The sequence below is a fragment of the Oncorhynchus kisutch genome, linkage group LG19, assembly GCF_002021735.2.
Source record: "Oncorhynchus kisutch isolate 150728-3 linkage group LG19, Okis_V2, whole genome shotgun sequence".
NCBI classification, from domain to species: Eukaryota; Metazoa; Chordata; class Actinopteri; order Salmoniformes; family Salmonidae; genus Oncorhynchus; species Oncorhynchus kisutch.
This window is the reverse complement of record NC_034192.2, coordinates 51,932,781-51,947,285: the sequence shown is the minus strand read 5'-3', so window position 1 is coordinate 51,947,285 and position 14,505 is coordinate 51,932,781. Positions and strand designations below refer to the sequence as shown.

General features: G+C 46.3%; 1 protein-coding gene across 2 annotated transcripts in view; it reads left to right on the top strand.

The window, feature by feature from the left end:
* The first annotated feature begins 278 nt into the window (after positions 1-278).
* Positions 279-14,505, top strand: part of macrod1 (mono-ADP ribosylhydrolase 1) — a 109,093-nt gene continuing 94,866 nt past the window's right edge. The window contains exons 1-3 of one of the 2 annotated variants that reach the window (XM_031797203.1): positions 279-894; positions 1,202-1,312; positions 1,663-1,773. In XM_031797203.1, coding sequence (XP_031653063.1) covers positions 456-894; positions 1,202-1,312; positions 1,663-1,773 — 661 coding nt within the window. In that variant the 5' untranslated portion in view covers positions 279-455. The remainder of the gene's footprint in view (positions 895-1,201; positions 1,313-1,662; positions 1,774-14,505) is intronic. The other variant, XM_031797202.1, reaches the window with a different exon arrangement.

The following is a 14,505-nucleotide window of genomic DNA, read 5'->3' as shown; positions in this document are numbered from 1 at the left end:
GTTGCAGCAATTAAACAAGATTGTAATTACCAATTAGATATCACGAAAATGGGGAGAAAAATTCACAAAATAAATGAAATAAAACACTGAACTCCTACCATACGTTATATCCACATTCCACACACAGCCTTGATAATTCGAGTGAACGGTGATGGTTAATTTGTTGAATAATTAATTTGTTTACACTCAACTTGCAAGGTATTTTATAGCAACACAACAATACATACTTTCCTTATGGTCATACTCTATATAGGTCATATAGCTCCCCTCCCATTTGGTACAATCCATGCGTCATTGTTTACAACAAAATGGCCAAGTATTTCTTCCCCAAAATTCAAACTGGATAAAGGCGCTTTAAATAACGAAAACGAAACTAACTACCGAACTGAAAAACACCGGACACCGACGTAACGTTAGTAGTTCTGTCGGATTGACTTCAGGATCACACTCGCAGCATGGCATTTCAAATGTCAACTCTCTCTTCGCGTATCAGAGCCATAGGTCCATTTTCCCGCTGTCGTAGTGGTGTCTTTCATACTAGTGATATCGGTGTGTGCTCCAAATTTAGAAACATTTTTGGTGTTGCAAATCGTCAGGTTTATTCGCTGGTGCGAAGTGGGCAGAGTTCGGCGAACTCCAGCCCTGCAAAGTGCAAGGCCATTCTGAAGTTTTCAACAACTACAGCTGCCGCGAAGTCGTTTGAGTCGTTTCAGGGGCAAAACAAGGCCTCGCGCTCCGGGGGAAAGTACGGTTCGTTGTATCGGATCGCCCTCGCCGCGCTTGGGGTGACCACCGCGGTCGTGTCCCTGCACTTTAGTGCCCATCTCGCCATGGCAACGGGATTGGAGCGGCTAAACCTTGACTCAGCCAAAGGCGACTGGAACGAGGTGAAGGGTAAGTCTGCAGACAGACACAGTCTGGGTGAGAATCTATAGGTGCTCATGTTGAGAATTTGGTTTCTCAACAGGACCTGTTGCGTGTGAAAAGTAAAGTTGTCAAAGTTGTGTGGCCTAAATTGCAATAGAAAAAAAGTAGGTGCCAACTCAAAGTTTGAAGTGGCTCATCGTGGCCTTATGTGGTACTAGTTTATAACCAAGCCATTAGGGTATTACAGCTTTTCACTATGTTTTCCCTACATTACCCACATTGATTAGTGGAATGATCATAATCATCAACTCTCTGTCCCTCTCCTCTTCCTTAGCTGCCTTGCTCCATATGAGTCAGGAGGAGAGAAGGAAGCACTACAGAACTACCTACCTGTCCCTGGAGGTGGTGCCTGTGTGGACCGCCAAGTCACTCACTGTGGACAGAGGTTGGTGGCACCTTAATTGGGGAGAATGGGTTCGTGGTAACAAACACATGGTTTCCATGCCGTTCCATCTGCTCTAAACCATTGTTGTTTCTCAACTCCCGTTCTGGGGTCCTACAACACAGGTTTACATGTGTTTGGTCCAGCCCAGCACTACACACTGTCATTTAGTTAATGCTAGGTGATTAGGTCTATCGGGCCCCAGGACTACAGCTGTGAGACACTGGAAAGCAGCATCGCTGAGCGTCCACTATAGATATTCTTGAAAGACAACATAAACGGTAAACGCATGTTGATATTACAGTGTTCTTATTAACAGTGTTGACAGAAGCAGGTGTTCATCTGTCTCCAAGGTGATTCAGTCAAGGCGACCAAATTCAAGAGGAACGAAGCTCTGGACAAGAAGATCTCGCTGTTCAGCGGCGACATCACCAAACTGGAGATTGATGGGATCGTCAATGCAGGTGATCATATAGTAACCTAGCTAATATTAACATAACATTATAGAAATAACAACTTAAAGATGGAACGCTATTGCCCCCCCCCTTGGTCTGGGAGTTTGATGAAAACCGTATCTTCTCTTTGTGTGTGTGACTCTACTGTACTGCATTCAGAGTGACACCTAGAGAGCCTATAAAGAGCTAATGCTCATGCTCTACTTCTGTTTTTGAACTTTGACCTTTACCCACCCTGAACTTGTGGTCTTCTCAGTTTCTGTTGAAATACTGCCCTGTTGGCTGTCTGCAGGGCCTCTAAAACTATAGTATTAATTAATCAGAATCATATATTAATGTCTTTATTATGTGTGCTTTAGAAAGAGGTTAATATGATACAATACACTGGTTGCTCAATGCCATTTGGGTGTAGTGTAATTCTCCACCTCCAGATGTCAGTAAAGGCAAGTGTATCATACCATATCAGTCTGAAGTTTCTTTGATCATAGCAAGACTTTAATTAGTACTGTGTTTGGCATTGAATTGGCATTACTGTGTACAGTCCAACATCAAAAGAGCTACTTGATGGTCAGGTTTTGCATAGAAAAGTATGTTTCTTCATTGGGTCATTTAGTGTTAACTGTCATAAAACAACATGGCCCGCCCGCCTATGTGGTGCTGTGTGAATAACTCATCTCTCATTAACATCATGTTGGCTCCAACATCAGAGCCAGGAGCCTGTATGTTTTACAAGGCTTTTTATAGAGTCCCACTCTCAATATGCAAAGTGCCACTGAATAACAAGAGAAACAGAGCTGTAAACAACCCCTAGAAGGGACAGGCAGAGCAAGGTGAGGGAACGAGAAGGGCTGAGACCTCTCGTGAGTATCTCTGTCACTATGGCAACTGCTGTGGTGACATGGAGTTTGGTGGGGGGGCCTGCCCTACTACAATAATGATAGGTGAAGAACTGCACACACCCATTGCCACGCATTCGCATCACTTCACTCACGGCTGCTGATCGATCAGTAGGGAGGGCGAGCCGATAAGGGAGGACTGTTTATGTCGTTTGTGTCATTCTCAATAAAGATTGGATTTACAGTAACCCCCCCCCACCCACCCACCCCTTCACCATTTTACTGCTGCTGGCTCCTGCATTCTCCTATAAAACACTGCAAACATAAAAACCCACAAGCACTTAAGAGCTGTCTTAGAGATGGGGAGGAGGGTGGGTTGGAGGGTAGAACATCCTTCTCTTTACACCCCTCAATCACTCCATCCAGCCTCAGCAGAGAGAGAAAGCGATTGAGAGGAGAATGTATTGTGTCTGATGGGCTATTTGATTAAGATGGATTACGTAATGAAATGTGAATTGTCATTGGAGTGATGAGGTAAATGTGTGTGGGTGCGTGACTCTACACTCTTGTAAAGTTCTTCAAGTCAACAAGTTTTTAGTTATGTTGTTGTATCTGCATTCGATTGCATTTATTTCAATTAAACCCACAGATCAATTTAGACTAGTTTCTACTGTAATAGCTTAACTACCTGCTGTCAGACAGCAAGGTATGGGCAGGGGCTAAATGTTCTGATTATATTCCCAGGTCCCCAGCCTCTTAGGGGGTGTTAGAGATAAGAGGCCCCTGGTTGCCGTGGGGAACCCTCACTGTCACCGTTGCAGCAGTAGCTCAGATACAAGATAAGCGGCAATCCTGTCGGTTCAGGTCAAGGCCCCACAGACAAACAGAGAGACGGGAGCAGAGCAGCTGTGTTTCAACCTCAACGCCTAAACCCACTAGTCTAGAGATAACACAGCCGCATTGACTGGCCACACGCACGCACACACGCAGCGCTGACAGGTGGCTGGCCCCAATGGCCACAGGGAGTTAGTGATTTCCACTGCTTCCCTCTCAGTGACGGGAGGTAATCTACAGTACAGGCCCCACAGGTACACTACCTCCATACTGATCTACACTGTACTTAGGGCTACTGTTTTAACCACTGACTGCTGTCTCTACTGGCTGGCATAAATATCTGACTGTAGGTGTTCTGACTGACTGCTGTCTCTACTGGCTGGCCTATATATCTGACTGTAGGTGTTGTGACTGACTGCTGTCTCTACTGGCTGGCCTATATCTCTGATTAGGTGTTCTGACTGACTGCTGTCTCTACTGACTGGCCTAAATCTCTGACTGTAGGTGTTATGACTGACTGCTGTCTCTACTGGCTGGCCTATATCTCTGACTGTAGGTGTTATGACTGACTGCTGTCTCTACTAGAACTCTGCTGTAGTTTCTGAAGTGACTTCAGGCTATTTCTGTCAGTTTTAGTTAGTGTATCTCTAACTGTGGATACTGTACTGTAGGCCAAGTATATCTGCACTGTAGTTAGGAAGTTTGTCTGTTGACCCACATGCTCTCACACACACACACATATATATGTATATCACACACACACACACATATTCCGGTCGGACCACCATCAGCAACCACTGCAATGCTGAAGCGCTCCAAAACGGACAGACATATTATCCCAGAATAATTTACAACGTTCTGATTTATATTTCATTTCCATGTTTGACATTGACGAGTTAACAGGAGCCCCCAGAGTCAAGCCTTAATGACTGGTAAACAAAACGGTGGAGGAAAAAAAAGTGAATGAGTTTGCAGATCGCCCATTCATAGCAATTATTTCTCTCCTCTGTAAAAGCCCCCCTCCAATCAATCGCCACTTTAGCTCGAATGGATGAAGTGAGAGCCTCATTAGCCTGATTGGCCCAGTGCAATGTGGGAATTTCAGAGAGGAGTCGGCTTGCTCATCAGCACAGTGCTCCTCAAGCTGCGTTCATCAAGGCTGTGTGCTTTGTCTGTTCAACTGAGCTGGGCCTATACCTTTAATTAGGCCAATAGAGTTCAATAAAGTTTTACCTTGATTAGGGCTTCTGTCATTAGAGCTAGGTTGACTGTTTTTTTATTTATTTATTTATTTCATCTTTATTTAACCAGGTAGGCAAGTTGAGAACAAGTTCTCATTTACAATTGCGACATGGCCAAGATAAAGCAAAGCAGTTCGACAGATACAACGACACAGAGTTACACATGGAGTAAAACAGACATACAGTCAATAATACAGTATAAACAAGTCTATATACAATGTGAGCAAATGAGGTGGGAAGGGAGGTAAAGGCAAAAAGGCCATGGTGGCAAAGTAAATACAATATAGCAAGTAAAACACTGGAATGGTAGTTTTGCAATGGAAGAATGTGCAAAATAGAAATACAAATAATGGGGTGCAAAGGAGCAAAATAAATAAAATTAAATACAGTTGGGAAAGAGGTAGTTGTTTGGGCTAAATTATAGGTGGGCTGTACAGGTGCAGTGATCTGTGAGCTGCTCTGACAGTTGGTGCTTAAAGCTAGGGAGGGAGATAAGTGTTTCCAGTTTCAGAGATTTTTGTAGTTCGTTCCAGTCATTGGCAGCAGAGAACTGGAAGGAGAGGCGGCCAAAGAAAGAATTGGTTCTGGGGGTGACTAGAGAGATATACCTGCTGGAGCGTGTGCCACAGGTGGGAGATGCTATGGTGACCAGCGAGCTGAGATAAGGGGGGACTTTGCCCAGCAGGGTCTTGTAGATGACATGGAGCCAGTGCGTTTGGCGACGAGTATGAAGCGAGGGCCAGCCAACGAGAGCGTACACACCGGTAGTGGTGACCAAGCATTCAACGTGGTGTAGTGTCACTGAAAACCAGGGTTGTAGTCACTAAACCTCGAGTCCGAGTCAACTACCCATTCCGCTGTGCTCGAGTCCGAGTCATGAGTCCCTATGGCTGAAGTTCGAGTCCATGGCCGAGTCACCAATGGTCGAGTCACGAGTCATGTCAGGAGTCCCTCAATTTATACTAGGTGTTATTATGCAATTGTTTTTAGTCGCCACCAGATGGCAATATATGAGGGGTCCAGCTGTGACACCTCAGTGCAGTGCATCCCTCAGGAAAAGTGGACGTTTTGAAAGGAACCATATAAGGAGAAGTGGGTGTTTCGAAAGGTGCCACTCAAGACTTCGTTTGAGTTATCGGATGTTAGTCATGCTCTGCAGAGATGACAAAGTGTGAGTTGTTTTTCCTAAATGTAAATGCTAGTTAACGTTAATTTTACAATGTATTATTTGTTATTGAATATTTGAAATAATAATTGAAATATCAAGTCATGGCGGTTCTAGTAGTTATGTAATTCCAGCGCTTCTAGTGTTGACTCCTTTCGAAATGCCTACTTCTCCTTTATATGGTTCCTTCTGAAACGCCCATTCCTTTCCACACCCCCACTTTTCCTGAGAGATGACATATCAGTAGGTGAGAACATAGAGACTCAGAGATGATGTCGCAGCTGGACCCTACTGCACTATATCGCCACTCGCTCATGAAAAACCCTAACGAATCCCTATCACTACCTCACAAGTTCTACTCAATACCTGTGTTACTTATTTACTACATAAATGAATGGTAAGTCAGGCTCTCAGCTACTTTTTTTGTAATCACCCACTGATTTATGTGTAGGTTTTATTGTCAGAACCTGGCTGTGGGATACAAGGGGAAAGTGGGAAGGCAGAGCTACAAGACAAAGACAGATTGGAACAACATGATGCTTGAAATACAGTACATCCACAGATTCACCTCCAATTGACTCAAATTATGTCAATTAACCTATCAGAAGCTTCTAAAGCCATGACATAATTTTCTGGAATTGTCCAATCTGTTTAAAGGCACAGTCGACTTAGTGTATGTAAACTTCTGACTCAATGGAATTGTGATATAATGAATTATAAGTTAAATAATCTGTCTGTAAACAATTGTTGGAAAAATGACTTGTGTCATGCACAAAGTAGATGTCCTAACCGACTTGCCAAAACTATAGTTTGTTAACAAGAAATTTATGGAGTGGTTGAAAAACAAGTTTTAATGACTCCCAACCCAAGTGTATGTACATTTCCGACTTCAACTGTACATACCTACATACTTTTTCCTGCCACTGTAGGTATGTATGTATGTATGTGAACCCTTTGGAATTACCTATATTTCTGCATAAATCTTTGTCACAACAATAGACAAACACAGTGTGCTTAAACTAATAACACACTAATAATTTTATTTTTCTTGTCTATATTGAATACATCATTTAAACATTCACAGTGTAGGTTGGAAAAAGTACATTATGTGAACCCCCAGGCTAATGATGACTTGGAGTCAGCTAACCTGGAGTCCAATCAATGAGATGAGATTGGAGATGTTGGTTAGAGCTGCCCTGCCCTATTAAAAACACTCACAAAATGTGAGTTTGCTATTCACAAGAAGCATTGCCTGATGTGAACCATGCCTCGAATAAAAGAGATCTCAGGAGACGATTAAGATTAAGAATTGTTGACTTGCATAAAGCTAGAAAGGGTAACCAAAGTATCTCTAAAAGTCTTGATGTTCATCAGTCCACGGTTAGACAAATTGTCTATAAATGGAGAAAGTTCATCACTGTTGCGACTCTCCCTAGGTGTGGCTGTCCTGCAAAGATGACTTCAAGAGCACAGTGCAGAATGCTCAATGAGGTTAAGAAGAATCCTAGAGTGTCAGCTAAAGACTTACAGAAATCTTTGGAACATGCTAACATCTCTGTTGACGAGTCTACGATACATAAAACACTTAACAAGAATGGTGTTCATGGGAGGACACCACGGAAGAAGCCACTTCTGTCCAAAAAAAACATTGCTGCATGTCTGACGTCTGCGAAAGTGCACCTGGATGTTCCACAGCGCCACTGGCAAAATATTTTGTGGGCAGAGGAAACTCCAGTTGAGTTGTTTGGAAGGAACACACAACATTATGTGTGGAGAATAAAAAGGACCAGCACACCAACATCAAAACCTCATCCCAACTGTAAAGTATGGTGGAGGGAGCATCATGGTTTGGGGCTGCTTTGCTGCCTCAAGGCCTGGACAACTTGCTATCATTGACGGAAAAATGAATTCCCAAGTTTATCAAGACATTTTTCAGGAGAATGTAAGGCTATCTGTCCGCCAACAGAAGTTGGGTGATGCAACAGTACAACAACCCAAAACACAGAAGTAAAACAACAACAGAATGGCTTCAACAGAAGATAATACGCCTTCTGGAGTGGCCCAATCCGATTTTAAAATGCTGTGGCGTGACCTCGAGCGGTTCACACCAGACATCCTATGAATATTTTTTATTTCTACTTTGCACATTCTTCCATTGCAAAACTACCACTCCAGTATTTTACTTGCTATATTGTATTTACTTTGCCATCTTGGCCTTTTTTGCCTTTACCTCCCTTCTCACCTCATTTGCTCACATTGTATATAGACTTGTTTATACTGCATTATTGACTGTATGTTTGTTTTTACTCCATGTGTAACTCTGTGTCGTTTTATCTGTCGAACTGCTTTGCTTTATCTTGGCCAGGTCGCAATTGTAAATGAGAACTTGTTCTCAACTTGCCTACCTGGTTAAATAAAGGTAAAATAAAAATAAATAAAATATGAATATTGCTGAACTGAAACAGTTTGTAAAGAGGAATGGTCCAAAATTCCTCCTGACCGTTGTGCAGGTCTGATCCGCAACTACAGAACACGTTTGGTTGGTGTTATTGCTGCCAAAGGAGGGTCAACCAGTTATTAAATCCAAGGGTTCACATACTTTTTCCACCCTCCGCTGTGAATGTTTACACAGTGTGTTCAATAAAGACAAAAAACGTATAGTTGTTTGTGTGTTATTAGTTTAAGCAGACTGTATTTGTCTATTGTTATGACTTAGATGAAGATCAGATCAAAGTTTGACACATTTCTGCAGAAATTCCAAAGGGTTCACATACCGTTTCTTGCCACTGTGTGTGTATATATATACACAGCTCTGGACAAAAATTAGGAGACCTGTTACGATCAATTAGGAGTGGTGGTGGGTGGAATCAGGCGCAGAGAGCAGGGTTCAGTCTTTCCTTCAAATTTATTCCCCAGTGCAACAAAACAGTCACGCCAACACACAGGGCGTATAATAGGTTGCCGGTCCAAACAACAGGACAAAATAGTCCGGAGAATAAATGTACAAATAACTCACACCATCAAACACAGAGTAACACAAACAAGCCCGCACAAATACCCAGCAGGCCTAGTGCCCTTAAATACCATACAAACAAACCCTAATACAAAACAGGTGTACCCAATTACCCAATAACCAAAAACAAACGGAAAGGAAATCGATGGCAGCTAATAGGCCGGCGACGACGACCGCCGAGCACCGCCCGAACAGGAAGAGGCACCGTCTTCGGCAAGGTTCGTGACAGTACCCCCCCCTGACGCGCGGCTCCCGCAGCGCGCCGACCCCGGCCTCGAGGACAGGGCAGGCGGAGGGGCAGGTTTCGGGTCGAGAGCCAGACCCTGTCCCCTGGTGCGAACACCGGGGCCTCGCTGCGGTGGCGGTCAGCGTCTCTCCTTCTGCCGTTCACTGGCCTGCCTGAGAGAATCCTGGACTGCCCGCCAGGTCTCTCTAGAGCGCTGTACCCACTCCTCCACCGCAGGAGCCTCGGTCTGACTCTGATGCCACAGAGCCAGGACCGGCTGGTAGCCCAGTACGCATTCGAATGGCGACATCTTCGTGGACGAATGTCGAAGAGAGTTCTGGGCCAACTCTGCCCACGGGACGTACCTCGCCCATTCTCCTGGCCGGTCCTGGCAATACGACCTCAGAAACCTGCCCACTTCCTGGTTTACTCTCTCCACCTGCCCATTACTTTCGGGGTGATAACCAGAGGTAAGGCTGACCGAGATCCCCAGACGCTCCATAAACGCCTTCCAAACCCGAGACGTGAACTGGGGACCCCGATCGGAGACGATATCCTCTGGAACCCCATAGTGCCGGAAGACGTGGGTAAATAGGGCCTCTGCAGTCTGTAGGGCCGTAGGGAGACCAGGCAATGGGAGGAGACGGCAGGACTTAGAGAACCGATCCACAACGACCAGAACGGTAGTGTTCCCCTGAGATGGGGGAAGATCAGTAAGGAAATCTACCGAGAGATGGGACCATGGCCGTTGAGGAACCGGGAGGGGCTGTAACTTCCCTCGAGGAAGGTGCCTAGGAGCCTTACTCTGGGCGCATACCGAACAGGAAGAGACATAGAGCCTCACATCCCTAGCTAAGGTGGGCCACCAGTATTTCCCCCTAAGACCCCGCACCGTCCTATCAATCCCCGGATGACCCGCAGACGGTAGTGTGTGGGCCCACCGAATCAACTTATCACGGACACCAAGCGGTACGTAACTTCTACCAGTCGGACACTGTGTAGGCGCAGGTTCAACCCTCAACGCTCGCTCGATGTCCGCGTCCACCTCCCATACCACTGGGGCCACCAGCCGAGAGGCTGGAAGGATGGGAGTGGGTTCGATGGCCCGGTCCTCGGTGTCATAGAGACGGGACAGCGCGTCGGCCTTAGTGTTGAGGGAACCTGGTCTGTAAGAGATCGTAAATCTAAAACGTGTAAAGAACATGGCCCACCTAGCCTGACGCGGATTCAGTCTCCTCGCTGCTCGAATATACTCCAGATTACGGTGGTCAGTCCAGATGAGAAAAGGGTGTTTAGCCCCCTCTAGCCAGTGTCTCCACACCTTCAGGGCTTTTACCATAGCTAGTAACTCCCGGTCCCCCACATCATAGTTCCGCTCCGCCGGACCCAGCTTCTTAGAAAAGAAAGCGCAGGGACGGAGCTTCGGTGGCATGCCCGAGCACTGAGACAGCACGGCTCCAAACCCAGCCTCGGACGCATCCACCTCCACTATGAATGCTAACGAAGGGTCCGGATGCGCCAACACGGGAGCCCCAGTGAACAGTGCCTTCAACTGGTTGAAGGCTCCATCAGCCTCTGCTGACCACTGCAGACGCACCGGCCCCCCCTTTAGCAGTGAGGTAATGGGCGCCGCTACTTGGCCAAAACCCCGGATAAACCTCCGGTAGTAATTGGCAAACCCTAAAAATCGCTGCACCTCCTTTACCTTGGTCGGAGTCGGCCAATTACGCACGGCGTTAACGCGGTCACACTCCATCATCATCCCCGAGCTGGAAATGCGATAACCCAGGAAGGAAACGGCTGGTTTGGAGAACACACATTTCTCAGCCTTGACGTATAGGTCATGCTCCAGCAGTCGCCCAAGAACCCTGCGCACCAGGGAAACATGCGCGGCGCGTGTGGCGGAATAAATCAAGATGTCATCAATATACACTACCACACCCTGCCCGTGCAAGTCCCTGAGAATCTCATCTACAAAGGATTGGAAGACGGCTGGAGCATTCATCAACCCATACGGCATGACGAGGTACTCATAGTGGCCTGATGTGGTACTAAACGCTGTTTTCCACTCGTCTCCTCCCCGAATACGCACCAGATTATACGCGCTCCTGAGGTCCAGTTTTGTGAAGAAACGCGCTCCGTGGAATGATTCCACCGCCGTAGCGATGAGAGGTAGCGGATAACTAAAACCCACTGTGATCGAATTGAGACCTCGATAATCAATGCACGGACGCAGACCTCCCTCCTTTTTCCTCACAAAAAAGAAACTTGAGGAGACGGGTGACATGGAGGGCCGAATGTACCCCTGTCTCAGAGCTTCCGTGACATATGTTTCCATAGCCACCGTCTCCTCCTGTGACAGCGGGTACACATGACTCCGGGGAAGTGCAGCGTTCTCCTGGAGGTTTATCACGCAATCCCACCGTCGATGAGGTGGTAATTTGGTCGCCCTCTTCTTACTAAAAGCGATAGCCAAATCGGCATATTCTGGGGGAATGCGCACGGTGGAAACCTGGTCTGGACTCTCCACCGTCGTGGCACCGATGGAAACTCCTATACACCTCTCTGAACACTCGTCTGACCACCCCTTAAGAGCCCCCTGTTTCCAGGAAATAAGGGGATTGTGAATAGCCAGCCAGGGAACCCCCAACACCACCGGAAACCCAGGTGAATCAATAAGGTAGAAACTGATCCTCTCCCTATGATTCCCCTGCGTTACCATGTCCAGCGGAATCGTGGCCTCCCTGACCAACCCTGACCCTAACAGTCGGCTATCTAAGGAGTGCACGGGGACAGGTGGGTCTATCTGTACTAACGGAATACCCAATTTACGGGCGAGTCCACGATCCATAAAACTCCCAGCTGCGCCTGAATCGACTAGCGCCTTATGCTGAAGAGAGGGGAAAAACGCAGGAAAAAAAAATTACAAAAACATGTGACCAACAGGGAGCTCTGGGTGAGTTTGGTGCTTACTCACCTGGGGTGGCCGAGGAGTGTTCCGCCGACCCTCTCGACTCCCAGAGGGACTCCTCCAACACCGGTCCGAAGTGTGTCCTCTCGGTCCACAATAGGAGCAGGAGGAGCCCCCTCTGATCCCCCTAGATGCAGCTCCTCCCAACTCCATGGGAGTGGGAGAGCTGGAAGGTGGAATTAACAGGACCCCTTCTGAACGCCCGCGGGCAGCTAGCAGGTTGTCCAATCGAATAGACATGTCTATTAGTTCATCCAGGGAGAGAGTTGTGTCCCTGCAAGCTAGCTCCCGGCGGACGTCCTCCCGGAGACTACACCGGTAATGGTCCATCAGGGCCCTGTCATTCCACCCAGCACCAGCAGCTAGGGTCCTAAACTCCAACGCGAGGTCCTGTGCGCTCCTCGTCTCCTGTCTGAGGTGGAACAGTCGCTCACCCGCCGCTTTACCCTCTGGTGGATGATCGAACACAGCTCGGAAACGGCGGGTGAACTCCAGGTAGTTGTCCCGAGCCGAGTCTGGACTGTTCCAGACCGCGTTAGCCCAGTCCAGGGCCCTGCCCGTTAAACAGGAGACGAGGAGGCTCACACTCTCCTCACCCGAGGGAGCCGGACGCACGGTAGCCAGGTAGAGCTCTAGCTGGAGCAAAAATCCCTGGCACCCAGCCGCCGCTCCATCGTACTCCCTCGGGGGGGAGAGACGCAGTGCGCCAGACCCAGAGGATGACGTAGGTGATGTCGGCAGTGGGGGAGCTGGGGTAGACGTCGGGAAGGCCACTCCTCTCCCATCGTTCCATCCTCTCCAACTTTTGTACTGTGGGGGATAGTAGATTGACATAAGCTAGTGATTTTGCTGGTCGTTAGGCCTACTCATCTTGTTGGCTGACACAAAGTAAATGAGGACAGTTCTTCTAACATCTTCAATATGCGTCTCGGAATTGGATAAGAGGAACTAGCACAGTTGCGTCCCCGATGTGTTAGTCTTCACTTGTAGCTTACTTCTTAGCTAGTGAAGAGATGCTGAGATGCTTGTGAGAAGGAACCAATCACGTGATGGGCGTTGGCTAATAAGAATTGAGATATCTGAGAGAGCCATGTGAGTGAGAGGTGCTTCGGAGCATGGCAACTGGGAGAAGGGAATTATAATTATTATATTCAGCCCAAGGGCACAACGGCCACTTTATCCGCAAAAGGCATGGATTTTTTTTAGGGAGCATTACGGCCACACAAGGGTTATGCCGCCAGGAATTTTGAGGCCTGGTGAGAATATTATCAAGTACTTGGTGAATGAGAAACTGATGAAGTGTGTGCAGCCTGTGAAAGAAACAAAGCAGAGCTCGTGCATTATTTCATGCAACTTTTTTCAAATCATCATTAGTTGCATCATGCAGCCTTAGAATGTATTACAAATCAAAACATATAGCCCAATGTTTTGTATCACAACTAGAGTTACAGAAATAGTTTTAAATTAAGCATATCGGAGGACCTGTTTCTTTGTTAACCTCTCAACACAGAACAGCTGCATGTGCACATTCCCTCAGAAATCATTTGTAGAAAATATCCTTTCTATTTTATTCAGCTTTGTTCAATTGTATTCTTCATACTATAAAAAATAATGACACGGAATTCTAAGCAAATCTTGTCTGCTAAATGAACTAGTGTAGCCCACAGCCATATGCCATAGCCACATCAGGACCTAACATAAGGACAACAGTATGTTATTCTGTTCTTCTGAAATACATTTTCTTCATATCATGTTTCTTTAGACAATCACAGGCTGACAAAATGTCATGACCGCCACAGCACTAGATCCATTATCTTTTCAACCTACTTTATATCTGGTTATAGTCGTTCAAGTTTACACTGGAAATGTTTTACCATCCCCCAAAATAATTGTGATGTTTTATTTTAATTACATTTTTTACTGTTTGGACAAAAATCGCTGAAGTTGGAGAGTTTTATATCTCCCTCACTAACTTCAAACATCAGCTATCTGAGCTGCTAACCAATCGCTGCAGCTGTACAGAGCCCATCCAATCTACCTACCTCATTTACATATTGTTTTATTTACTTTTTCCTCTGTTGCACACCAGTATTTCTACTTGCATATCGTCATCGGCACATCTATCACTCCAGTGTTAATTTGCTAAATTGTAATTACCTCGCTACTATGGCCTATTTATTGCCTGACCTCCTCACTCCATTTGCACACACTGTATATAGACTTTTCTATTGTGTTATTGACAATGTTTGTTTAGTCCATGTGTAACTCTGTGTTTGTCTCGCACTGCTTTGCTTTATCTTGGCCAGGTCGCAGTTGTAAATGAGAACTTCAACTGGTCTACCTGGTTAAATAAAGGTAAAATAAAATTTTGAAAAAATAGGCTGAGCGATGCTGGACTGAGGGCTTGTAGGCCTGTTGTAAGGCAGGTCCTCACCAGACATCACCGGCAACAAGG